The following is a 13,456-nucleotide window of genomic DNA, read 5'->3' as shown; positions in this document are numbered from 1 at the left end:
AGAAAAGTAGATTCAAATTGGCTTGCATAATAGGAATTCATTATCTGATGTTAAGAAGTTGGAGGTAGCCTTCTCAAGGTTGGCTACTTGCACCACACATTGTCTGAAGTCTAGACTGTCTTTGACATTTGGCTTTCCCGTTTTGGTTGTGACTCCTAAGTCCTTCTCAATGGTGTCCAGAGAATAGGTTGTCCCCTTCCCTCTCTCCCTCCCCCTCTCCCCTTCTCCTCCTCTTCTGTCCTTTCCTTTTCTCCCTCTCTCTCCCTCCCCCTCCTTTTATACAAGAAGAAATGTCAGCATGCCCCCTTCCCCAAGCAGGCTTCTGTTTATATCTCCTTGGCTAAGTCTGAGTTAACAGGCTTATACTAAAGGGATGTTCTGGGAGCATCCATTCTTTCAGAGCACGTTACCACTGTAGCCTGAACAGAAATTGAAGCTTTGTTAAGAAAGACTGCTGGGCTGTCCTGGCACAAGCCTTTAATCCCAGCACCAGGAGGCAGAGGCAGGTGAATCTCTGTGAGTTCAAGGCCAGCCTGGTCTACAGAGTTCCAGGGCTGCCAGAGCTACACAGAGAAACCCTGTCTCAAAAAACAAAACGAAACAAAAAGAAAGAAAGGCTGTGGAGGAGTAACTGAGAGGGTCAGCCGAATGACATCCATATGCGTTTAAAAGTAAAACCTTTTAAGCTGGGTGTCCCAGCTGCTCAGGAGGCTGAGCTAGGAGGATCCTTAGATGTCAGCTGGACAACACAGCAAACGAAGCTAGGCTTTTAAGTTCAATATTATTATTATTTCTCTTATTGTCCCAGATAACTAAGAATTAAATACTGTTTGCAGAGATAGGGTGACTCGAATATTGGAGATGGAAGAAAGAAGTATGCAAGTATTTTATTGGTAAACGATTTGAAATAGTTTAAAAAATAGTCAATGATTAAAGCAGTTGGAATGCTTGAATTTGGTACCACTTTTAAGGTTGTCAGAGATTTAAGAAAATGTTGACTATTTGTTTTGCTCTTGTGGTAGGTAGCTTCAGGCTAGGCTTCCAGACTTCCTAAAAATGACTCTCCTTTGCTGGAGTTGCTCCATAATGAGATTGAAAAGGATGACCCTGGACTAGCTATGAAATTCCATAGGCCATCCCCCAGACACTGTTCCCTGTTTCCTAGGAGATCCAGGCTTGTGAGAGTCATTCTCGCGAGTTATATTCCCCACTAAAAATCATCTGATCTGGAAAGATCCACTCCACAAGACATGGACCGTTGATGCCATACCACCAGGTGGTGGCAGAGTGTCAGAATCACACCTGCCGTTAATTTCCCCAGATAACCCTCATTTCAGTTTGTTTGCCCTATTTTGCCTCCAAAAGATTATCAGTATTTTATAAATTTTAGTATTTCCATCCTAATACTGTGTCGAGCTGCTCTGTATTTTATAGATGTTTCATAAAAATCAACCCTGTTAGTTGCATTTATGTTTAAATTGAGCTACTTTTTGACCCAAGGGGGTGGTTCAAACTTACATGATTGCACCAAATCAAATTCAGATATAGGATCTTATCATTTCCCCAGTGTTTATATTTATTTATAACCATGACTGTCCTACATTATAATTATTACTTTTTATTTTTATTTTTTTGGTTTTCGAGACAAGCTTTCTCAGTGTAGTTTTGGTGCCTGTCCTGGATCTTGCTCTGTAGACCAGGCTGGCCTCGAACTCACAGAGAGCCTGGCTCTGCCTCCCAAGTGCTAGGATTAAAGGCGTGCACCATCACCGCCTGGCTCTAATTATTTTTTAACCCACTTAACTTTAGATTGGATACAAAACAATTTCAACTTTGAAAATTGTTGATTTTCGTATTTACAAGGCTACACATTGACATTTTGACTAACCTCTAACACTTCAATTCATACAAATGTTAGTTTGGTTGTAGTCATTGCCTATCTCCTAGTAGCACCAAAACCAACTTTAAATCTTAACAAGAAACAAATAAAGAAGTACCGTGGACTTCCTAGGGCCCAGAACTCCTAACTCAACGGGGCGGCATACACTTGAGTGAGGAAAGTCATTGTAAAGACGTCAGTGCCTGTCTGTCTGGCTAATGCATGATGACCAACATCCACTAGGTTTTTATAGGTAATTTTTAATTCATGCACTAAAGGAACTCACAGAGGACCAGGAATGTACTGGAGAGGAGGGACCAGCAATAGGCAGTGCTCGGCTTACTGCCCAGCTCACTGTTCTTGCAGCACAATCATCAAGCTTTCTTTATTAAAAGACGAGGATCATGAGGTGAGATTTGTGCCTGGCAGAAAACTAAACAAATACAGTGTTTCTATCGTTGAACATTGGTGTTGCTAGGACTAGACAAGATAGTAAGGCTCTGAGGAGAAGCCTGCATGAACCCATGTGTGAGAGCTAATGCCACACTGTTGTTGGCTCACCTCCATACACAGCTGTGACATGCATGACCACTCATACACAGCATGAGCAATATAATGGTTCTTTTTAATAATGAAGAGAAATAGTATGGGACTGAGAGTGTAACTTAGCTGTGGAGTGCATATTTGGCATATTCAAGGCTCTAGGTTCAATTCTCAGCACTACAAGAAAAGAAACTTGATCCATAAAAATGTGAAGATTGATTGACTAAATATCAGTAATTGAAATCAATCTAAGGGGGTGGGTGACTCAAGTGTGTAAAGCATTTCCATACTTTCATAAGGACCTGAGTTCAAATCTCCAGAACCCATGAAAAGCTGGATGAGATAGCACACATTTGTGATTCCCAAGTACCTACTACACAGAGATAGGCAGAGACATGCCATCCCTGGAAGCTCATGGGCATCTAGCCTGGCAGAGGCAAAAGTAAACAGTGACACCTTGTTTCAAAGTGAAAAGTGCAGACTTGTGCAATACACACATCATATATACACAAAGATTAGAAACATTAAATAAAATGAAAACAATGATGATTGTCACTTTTCAACCATAAGATTAGCAAACTTTTAAATGTTTGCCAGTATCCACTTTGGGAGAACTTGCAAGGATTAGCCTATTCTATACTGCTGATAAATCACAAAATTCCAAAAATGTAAGTTAACATGTTACAACCAGTGGGATAGACATTATCACAATAAAAGAAAATAAGTGTAAGTAAGGTATGAAGACCCTGGGTTCAATCCTTGCAGTACTCCTTAAGCCCAAAACAAAGAATAAGAAGTAGGGACTCAAACAGGCACTTGTATGCCAGTGTTCTTCACAATGGAGGAGATGATACAGATGGCTATCAGTGACTGTATAATATGTGATGTACGCAGAATACAATTTTGTTCAGTCTTTAAAAGGAATGGAATTGGGGTATGTGCTTCGGCACAGGTGATCCTTGAAGCATGCTAAGTAAAATAAATACAAAAAGATATTTGTGGTTCCATTCATGTCAGGTATTTAGATTAGGCAAAAGCAGACAAGTAGTAAAATAATGTTCCATGGGTGGAAGAGGAGGAGAATGGATAGGTGGTGTTTGTTAATGAATCTTTTTTGTTTGGAACGATGAAGATGTTCTGCAGATGGATAGTGGCAAAGGTTGTGCAGCAGCCTGAATGTATTTAATGTTATTGAATAAAATATGTTAAGTGATGCATTTTGCATATCTTTTCCATAATTAAAAATCTTTAAAAGAAGTTGGAGAGGTGGCTTAGTGGTTAAGGTTGGCTGCTCTTGCAGAAGATCCAGCTTTGGTTCCCAGCACCCACCTGGTGGTTCACAACTGCCTATTTATTCCATTTCCATGAGATCCAAAACCCTCTTCTGGCCTCCGTGGGCACCAGGTATATAACATGATACACATACATACATGCAGGCACTTACACATACACATGACCATGGTGACCCAGATGCTGGGAGGGTGCAGAGGAAAGGAACTGTCCATTTGTGGCTGTTGGGAATAGAAATTGTGCAGCCACTGTTTGAAGGCATTTGGGCAGTTTCTTATTAAAGTAAACATACTTTTTATCCTGTGACCCAACAGTTGTGCTCCTTGGCATTTACCAAGGGTGTTTTGTAAAAAATCTGTACAGGTATTTATAGTAGATTTATTCATAATTACCTACATTTGGGAGCAAATAGGGTATTTACTAGCTTAATGACTGAACAAACTGAAAGTTACCCAGATACTAGAATATTATGCACTGATGAAAATAAATTGGTTATTGTAAGCTGTAAGATGATTGGGGGTTCAGTGGGAATTCAGTGCAAATTGAGAAAAGCCATTCTAGGAGAGGAAGGATAACTAGATGGGGCGTAGAGAATTGTGACCAGTGAAACTGTTCTGTATGAGACTTTAATGGTGGGTACATTCCCTGAAGTCCCCAGAGTGCACAGCACCAGTGGGCCCTAACGTACCATGGACTTTGGTGATGGTGATGTCAGTGTAGGCTCATAAACTGTGACCAATGTACCATTTAGTGTGAGATTTTGATAGTGAGGGGCTATGTATATGTAGGATTAAGGTACATGAGAAAATCTGTATCTTTTGCTCAACTCTCTGTGGACTTAAATTGCTCTGAAAAACAAACTTGTTTTTAAAATAATGTAGACCTATTGGACTTGGTTGCACACATCTTTAATCCCAGCACCCAGGAGGCAGAGGCAGGTTCATTTCTGAGTTTGAGGCTAGCCTGATCTACATAGTGAGTTCCAGGACAGCCAGTACTTCATAGTGAAACCTTGTCTAACATAAAGAATGTGTGTGTGTGTGTGTGTGTGTGTGTGTGTGTGTGTGTGTGTGTTCTTTATGATATATATACACACACATTCGAAATTTATCTGAAAATAGTGAATTACAAAGCATCATACAAGGGTAATCTGGTTTACATTTTGAATGTTACCTGTACTGGTCTGTGTCTGAGTGTAAAGCAATGGGTAGCACTTCTGAGAAGGTGTGTGTGCAGTAGGGCCACTGTATTTTTCTACCCTGTGTCTTTACTAGGTGGCTTCCAGTGTATTCACTATTCCAATGAGAGGAGTATTGTGTTAGAGTCTCAAATCTAAAGATGAAACCTGTTTTTTTCTAATTGTAAGTAGTTTTTACTGTTCCAGCTGCTGCCATTTGTTCTGGCATACTAGGTTTTAAAAATTATCATTAGCTTTAGTGAAATATGGAAATGGATTTAGTATAGTATATAATTGATTCTGGTTTCACTTTATAGACATATACAAAATAGTTTTGTCTTTAACGGAATCTTGTGGTGAATACCTTTTGAAAATATAAAATCTCATTTGTTTAATTTTTTTTATAAGTGTGGGCTTTTGATTTTAAATACAGAGATACTGAGACATTTTCTAGTTCAAACTATAATATATAGTAGTAATTTGCTTTCTCTTAGAAGGTAGGTTATATTTTCCCATATATTAATACCTTATTGCTTCAGTTGGGTTTGTTACTTGGAGAAAACAAAATTTTATTTGGATCAGTATTTCTCAAAATTGTTGACCCGTAACCAGTAGGATCAGCATCACCTGAGAAATTTATAAATGCAGATTCTTTGGACTATAGCTCAGTGGCAGAGTGCTTTCCTAGTGCTTAAGGAGTCGGGGATCAGAACCCCACCACTGTTCTATTTAGACGCTCAGGAGGTGGGAGCAGCAGCCTACTAAACATACAGTACCGTATTCTGCTGTGTGCCGCTGCTTGAGAACTGCTGGCTCACGTGACCCACACACCTCAGCTCGCTCCCCTCAAAGCCCTGGTTTCATGTAATTCCACAGGGCATATTAGGAACCATAGCCATATACTTCTAATAGCTGTACAGATCAAAACAAGCAAAACCTGACAACAAAGCAGAATCCAAAGCCTGGAGGCAAACAGCCTACCCAGAGCTGTGGCTCCCGGGGTGTTTGGGGTGAGTGTCTGAAAACTAACAGGGACCAAGCAGCCCTCAGCCAGTGTCGCATCCTATCGTTTGCATCCTGTATTACCAAGATACTCAACGTGAGTGACAACTTGCGGATGCAGTGCTTCGTGTCTAAAGTACTGAGATGATGGGGGCTGGAGGGCCACGGGCTCAGTGGTTAAGAGCATTTGCTGCTCTTCCAGAGGACTGGGTTCCTTTCCTAGCACCCACTTCATACGGAGGCTCATAACTGGATGTGACTCTGGTTCAGGGGATATGACGCCCTCCTCTGGCCTCTGTGGGTATCTGCACACAAGTGAGAGACAAAAGTAAAATACATCTAAGACACTAAGATATGTGTGTGTACATAAGATTGTTATCAGAATTGGGGAAGTATTGAATGAGTTATCTTTCAGATGCTTTAAGTTGTAAATGATTGTAAGTAGACATGTACCTGGAGTGCTTTATTCATGTGTGTGTGTGTGTGTGTGTGTGTGTGTGTGTGTGTGTGTGTATTCCTTACCTGTTAATATGTTTTGTATAATTATTAACTTTAAGGCTAATGTGTCTAGTTATTTTATAAACATTTTCCATGTTTTTTAACATGTTTTAAAATAAACATGTTTCCATGTATTATTTGGAGAGTTTCCCTGTTCCTGAATTGAAGTGATTGATATATATATATATAAAGATTATTTTAGGTAGGTCCTTCAGGGTGTTTTTAAACATGGAGAGTTTTTTTTTTAAAATACATTGCAATCTTTGTTATGAAGAACTCAATCTTGTTGCTAAATGTAAAGTCTTGAAGCTTGTTTTGGCTCGGAAACCCGCAGAATGTGTTCTGTTTGAACTTGGGAAAATAATGTCTGTAGAAGAGGCCCCGCTGTCCAGGTGATGACGTCTGCTGGCCTTGACTCGCTTGTACTCCTTCAGAGCTGCTGCTGGAGAGGCAGTAAAGGAAGTGGGCGGTGCTTCTGCTTGCCCCAGTAAAGCCACCAACTTTCCAAAGATACTCTTTCTGAATTTTAAGCAAGACTGGTATTTACACACTAACCGCCCTCTCTACAGCTAGATTTATATTGTGAAAAGTCAGTTGCTTCTCAGCTAACAAATTAAATTAATTACTTTCTAGAAGTGTATGACTCCAGAGAGAGGCATGGAAGATACTTTAAGAAGGCTTATCGCCACCCAAACCAGTCTGAAATGTCTTAATTTACTAAAGGATGTGGTAGAAGCTGGGGGTTGGGAATTGTCCGTGGTTATTTATTTACTCACACACTCAGGTGAGTAATAGTTGTGAGGGTCAGGTGTGCCCTGAAATTTGTCGGTCTTTTCTAGTGGTATGCTTGTGGATTTTCCATATTTACTGTCTGGATGACTTCCACATGGAACTTACCTGCTTTCTAAGCTGAGTAAGATGAATACACTAGTGAATTGACCAGAATTGGCAGCAGGTAACAGCTGTGTGAAGTGTACAATTCCTCTAGATGCTTTACGGCGACAAATGGGATAGTCCTGACTGACTGGAGAGCACAGTGCGAGTCGACACGAAACAGCCTGAGGTGCTCTTAAGAGACCTTAGTCAAAAGGGAAATGAAATTTGAATACAGATTTTTAAAGGAGATATTTTTGAATTTTCAAATTCAATTTCTAACTAAAGTAACAAGGTAGAAGTTATTTGGAGGTAGAGATGGAAAAGCCCCTAAAGATTACATAAAGATGTTGAAGACATATTACTCATGGCTGGATGTAGTGCCACACGCCTTTAATCCCAGCACCTGGAGAGGCAGAGGCAGGCTATTCTCTTTGAGGTCCAGGCTAGTAAGACCTATGTAGTAAGAGCTTGTTTCAGAACAACAAAAATTGGGGGAAAAAATTGAAGACATTATTTTTTTGGATGAAATAAGAAAACATTTACTTTTTGTTCAGGTTAATTTTATGTCAACTTGACAGACTATTTTTGTTTGCTTTTTGTTTTTGTTTTTCAAGGCAGAGTTTCTCTGTGTAACAGTCATGATTATTCTGGAACTCACTTTGTAAACTAGTGGGCTGGCCTCAAACTCAAAGAAATCTGCCTGCCTCTGCCTCCCAAGTGCTTGGATTAAAGACATGAACCACCATGCCTTGCCCATTTAAGAAATTACGCTGGGTGGTGGTGGCCCATGCCTTTAATCCCAGCACTCAGGAGACAGAGCAAGGTGGATCTCTATGAGTGCGAGGTCAGCCTGGTGTACAGAGTGAGTTCCAGGACAGGCTCCAAAGCTACACAGAGAAACCCTGTCTTGAAAAAAGCTAAGGAGTTGGGGTGGTGCCATCTCTGGGCTGGTGGTCTTGGGTTCCATAGGAAAGCAGGCTGAGCAAGCAAGCCACAAGGAGCAAGCCTTTCAACAGCACCCCTCCATGGCCTCTGCATCTGCTCCTGCCTCTAGGTTCCTGCCCTGTTGGAGTTCCTGTCCTGACTTCCTTCAGAGATGCATTATGGATGTGGAAGTGTAAGCTGACTAAAACCTTTCCTCCCCAAACTCCTTTGGGCGTGGTTGTTTCATCATAGCAATCAACAGCAACCCCAGACACTTTTCTTTCATTCTACTCTGATGATTAATAATTTTCTTCAAATTAGAAAAATTGGTTTTCAGTGTGGCCTTTAATGATTTTTCTAACATAGAGCGGAACCAAGTCTGTTTCATTTTGTCTTCTTAGCAAACCATTTTATCTGCTTGATTCTCTCTAGCTGTCGGAGGGAAGCCAGAAGCACGCAAACCTACAGAAGAGCATCGAGAAAGCTAGAATTGGCCGGCAGGAGACGGTAAGTTTGTGTCTCTAGAGTCTTTAATAATATAAGTGTGTAGCAGCACAAACCCTGGAGCCAGACTGCCTGAGTCTGAAAATCTCCTAAAGTTTGTTCTTAATTTTCTCAGTTGTGACATGGGGAATAATAAAATACAGTTCATTCAGTTGGTATGTGGATTAAGCTAGTCGATATTTGCAAAGGTTTAATGGTACATGGAAAGTCCTATTAAATGCTCATGTACATATTTTAAGAATTGTAAAAGCTTTGGCACGTAATAGAAAATGATCAATATGATATTCTTGTGATGGTTATTCTTGGTTGTCAACTTGGCTACATCTGAAATTAACAAAAACATAAGTGATTATGTACCCGTGAGGTATTGTTGTTTTTTTTTTTTTTGATTAAATCATTTGACGTGGGAAGATACACTTTTAATCCCAATCATTTGAGGTGGGAAGATTCACATTCATCCAGCCCACACCTTCTGCTGGCAGCCTACATGAAGGACAGGGAAGAAGGAAGCTTGCTCTCCTTGCCTGCCTGCCCTCACTCTAATTGGCAAGTCCATTCCTTCATGGCATTAGAGCCTACTTTGGAATTCCAGTGTAGACTGAAGACCAGTGGAGACATCCAGCCTCACGGACTGAACAACTACTGGTTCTTGGACTTTCCCGTGGTAGACAGCCAGTGTTGGACTAGCTGGTCTGTAGCTTGTAAGCCACTCTAACAACCCTTCCTCTCTCTCCCTCCTTCCCTCCCTTCTTCCTTCCTTCCTCCCTCCCTCCCTCCCTCCCTTCCTTCCTTCCTTTCTTCCTTCCTTCCCATCTATCATCTTCTGTCTATCTGTCTCTAGAGAACTGTCTGTCTGTCTGTCTGTCTGTCTGTCTGTCTATCTATCTATCTATCTATCTATCTATCTATCTATCTATCTATCTATCTATCTATCTATCTATACCCAGAAGTGATTCCAGAGCAATAGAAGTATAAGGATGAATTTTTTTTAGTATCTAGAATAGGTTTTTCCAATTTGCTGACACTACCATTACTCTGAAGCCTCTCCAGTTATGAAGCCTCTCCTAGACACTTGGACAGTATTAAAAGCCCATGGTATGAACTGTTTTTCAAACTTAAGGAAACAAATGCATCTGATTATCCTGATTCATCAATTGTGAGAGGCAACAGATTTGATAACTCTATATAAAAATTTTGACAGCTTCTAGAAAAATAAGGAAAATAATGCTAGTTGGTTGCTCCGAGCATCTCTGGATAAACTGACAAAGGAAAAGAATGCACTCTGTGATAAAACTAACTAGCTTCTAGCATCTCAGAACACAGTGAAGGACAAAGGCTCAAGATGCAGGAAATCAAACCAAAGTCTTCTTTATAAGACTGGCTGAATTACACAGAAAATTCAAGTCCCAGCCTCTGAGGGCATTAAAGTAAGGGCATTTATTGGTAAAGAATGGGATCCTGTATCTTGGAATGGGATGACCCTATTGAGGCTAAGAACTTTGAACCTTCAGATTCTCCAGGGTTTATCTCACCTGAGGAGGTAGTCACTCCATCCTCAACAGAAAATGTACTCCCACTCCCTGAAATACTGCCTTTTCTGCCCTTGACTGAGGAAATGAGTCCTTTATTGTCTGCTGAATCAGCAGTGATTTTTCCCTTCAGGAGATGCTAGGCAATAACACTGATGTCCTCCAGGGCCCACCAATAGTGCCTGTAGACCTATAACCAGACTAAAGGTTAAGCAGGCTCCTAGAGGGGAGGTAGGAAGTGTAGTCCATGAGGAAGTGCACTACAGTACTAAAGAGCTTAATGAGTTTGCTCATTCATTCACACGGAAGTCTGGGAATATGTGTGGGATGGATTTTAAGGGTGTGGGATAATGGTAGAAGGAGCATAAAACTGGATCTGGCTGAGTGTATTGCCATGGGCTCACTGAGTGGAGAGTCTAGGTTTAGGGTACATTCTCCATCAAAAAAAATGTGTCAAAAGTTTGTTTGAGTGGTTGGCTGAAACGTTTGTCAAAAGATGGCCTACTGAAAAGGAAATTGGAGGTGCCTGTTATCCCTTGGCTTAGAGTCGATGACAGGATTTTAAGACTCAGGGAAATTGCAATGCAAGAATGAGTGCACTGTGTCAAACCTATCTTCCACTATGGGAAGACCAAGAGGACATTCCCTTCATGAATCCTGTACGACACAAAATGGTGAGGGGCACCAGCACATCTGATGAGCTTTGTTGTTGCCCTCTTCCTTGTGTCAGACTTTAGGGTTGGAAATGCCGTTGCTCAGTTGGATGAATTAAATTCAGTGGGTTTAATTGGGCCCCAAAGTAGCAGGGGCCAGGTAGCAGCACTGAATTGCCAAAGGCACGGTGATTGTAGTTATTGTAGTGGGCAACCCAGGCAAAGCAATGTCCATAATGGCCTGACCCATAATGGGCAGCATGGGCAAAGTGATTTTTAAGCTTGCATGACTCAAATAGACCTTTGGTACTGGATAATCAATCATGGTGTTTTCAGGCATGATCTAGATAAAAAGTATATTGCATTTTTGTTTGAGCTATATAAGTAGAAAATTCTCCAACAAATGAAAAAAAAAAGCAACAAAAAACAAGGCTACATTGCATTGTGGCAAAAGGGAATCTCAGCCTGTGAATCAATTTCCAGGTATAAGCCAGTTTGCAGACCCAGAATCCCTTGAATGAAGGGGTGGCCAGGCTCCCCTGAGGAAAGGCGTTGATAAAATACCTGAGTTTTACTGTTAGCCTTCCCCAGTCCTCCCCAGAGGGGCCTGCGGCCTTTTACAAGGGTAACTGTGCATTGGGGAAAAGGAAACAATCAGACTTCCTGGGGTCTATTGGATAATGGATCTGAATTGCACTGATTCTTGGGGGAGACCCCAAGAAGTATTGTGGCCCTGTGGTTAAAGTAAGGGCTCATGGAGGTCAGGTGATTAATGGAGTTTGTGCTGAAGTCCAGCTCATAGGTCTGTTAGGTCCCTGAACTCATCCTGTGGTTATTTTCCCAGCCCCAGAATGTGTAATGGGGAAAGATACACTTAAAATTCCCACATTGGTTCCTTGGCCTGTGGTGTGAGGGCTATTATGGTTGGAAAGGCCAAATGGAAGCCTTCAGAGTTGCTTGTGCCAAGGAAAATAGTGAACAAAAAACAATATCGCATCCCAGGAGGAGTTGCAGAAATTAGTGCCACCATCAAGGACTTGAAAGATGTTGGGGTCATGGTTCCCATCACATCTCCCTTTAGCCATCCTATATGGGCAGTGAAGAAGACAGATAGATCATGGAGAATGACAGTTGACTGTTGAAAACTTAATCAAGTAGTGACTCCAATTGCTGCTGCTATACCAGAAATGGTGTCTTTTCTTGAGCAGATTAGCGCATCTCTTCACACATGGTATGCATTTATTGATCTAGCAAATGCCTTTTCCTTTTCTGTTGATAAAGACCACCAGAAGAAATTTGTTTTCAGTTGGAAAGCCCAGCAGTATACCTTTATAGTTTTACCTCAAGGATATATAAACTCTCCAGCCCTGTGTCATAACTTAGAAGGGATCTTGATCATCTGTCTCTTCCACAAAATATCACATTGGACCACTTTCTCTATGAAAAGGACAACAGTTTATCCTTACTCTAGTTATAGATTTGCCTTTCCCGCATGTAATGTTTCTACTAAAACTACCGCCTGTACCTTACAGAATGCCTGATCCACCGACATGGTGTTATTTCACACAGTGTTGCTTCTGACCAGGGAACTCAGTTCACGGTCAGAGAAGGGCAACAGTGGGCCCGTGATGGTGGAGTCCACTGGTGTTACCATGTTCTCACCATGCAGCTGGCCTTAGAGAAAGATGGAATGCCTTTCAAAGACACAGTCACAGCGCCAGTTAGGCGGCAGCAGCCTGGAGGGCTGGGGCAGGTTCTCCAGAAGGCAGTAGCATATGCTTTGAATCGCTGTCCAGTATATGGTACAGGATCCATGGGTCCAGGAATCAAGGGGTGGAAAGGGGAATAGTTCCATTCATAATCACCCCAGTAACCCACTAGGACAATTTTTGTGTCCTATTCCCATGACCTTCAGTTCTGCTGGCCGGGACGTTTTGGTTCCAGAGTGGGGAGTGCTCTTGCAGAGAGCCACAACAAACATCCATTGAAGTGGAAGTTCAGACGTCCACCTGGCCACTTTGGGCTTCTGCTGCCCTTAAGTCAACAGGCTAAGAAAGGAATAACAGTGTTAAGAGGGGAAATTGGATTGCTTCACAATGGAGGTGAGAAAGATTATGTTTGGAGTGCAGGGATCCTTGGATCATCTCTTGGTGTTAATTATGTCTGGTGATTATAGTACCACATCTTAATCCAGGCAGGATGACCAAGGGCACAGACTCTTGAGGAATGAGGATGTGAGTCACTCCTCCAGGAAAAGAGCCAAGACCTGCTGAGGTGCTTGCTGAGGGTAGAGGACGGACAGTGGTAGCAGAGGAAGGTAGTTATAAATACCAGCTAAGGTCACGTGACCAGTTGCAGAAATGAGGATTATAATTGACATAAGTGTTTCTGTTGTAATTGTTAAGAATGTGTTTGTACAGATATTTGTGTTTTCTTTCCTCGATTTCTTTATCATGTGATATAACATCAATTAAGAGAATATCAGTGATTATCATATTTAAGTCTGAGATACTGAAATGATGTCCATTTCCACCCATTCTAAATTTATGATGTGTTTGTGGTTGTATGTTATCTGATGAAA

General features: G+C 41.4%; 1 protein-coding gene across 4 annotated transcripts in view; it reads left to right on the top strand.

Annotated features, from left to right (window-relative positions):
• The window catches only part of Mnd1 (meiotic nuclear divisions 1), a 68,618-nt gene that overhangs the window by 30,816 nt on the left and 24,346 nt on the right, over positions 1–13,456 (top strand). For all 4 annotated transcript variants that reach the window (XM_016003804.3, XM_042279208.2, XM_076574318.1 and 1 more), the window contains one exon: positions 8,622–8,696. In XM_016003804.3, the coding sequence (XP_015859290.1) occupies positions 8,622–8,696 (75 nt within the window). The remainder of the gene's footprint in view (positions 1–8,621; positions 8,697–13,456) is intronic.

The sequence above is a fragment of the Peromyscus maniculatus genome, chromosome 6 (assembly GCF_049852395.1).
Source record: "Peromyscus maniculatus bairdii isolate BWxNUB_F1_BW_parent chromosome 6, HU_Pman_BW_mat_3.1, whole genome shotgun sequence".
Taxonomy (NCBI): Eukaryota; Metazoa; Chordata; class Mammalia; order Rodentia; family Cricetidae; genus Peromyscus; species Peromyscus maniculatus.
Note: the sequence above shows the minus strand (reverse complement) of the source record. Positions and strands in the feature narration are given on the sequence as shown.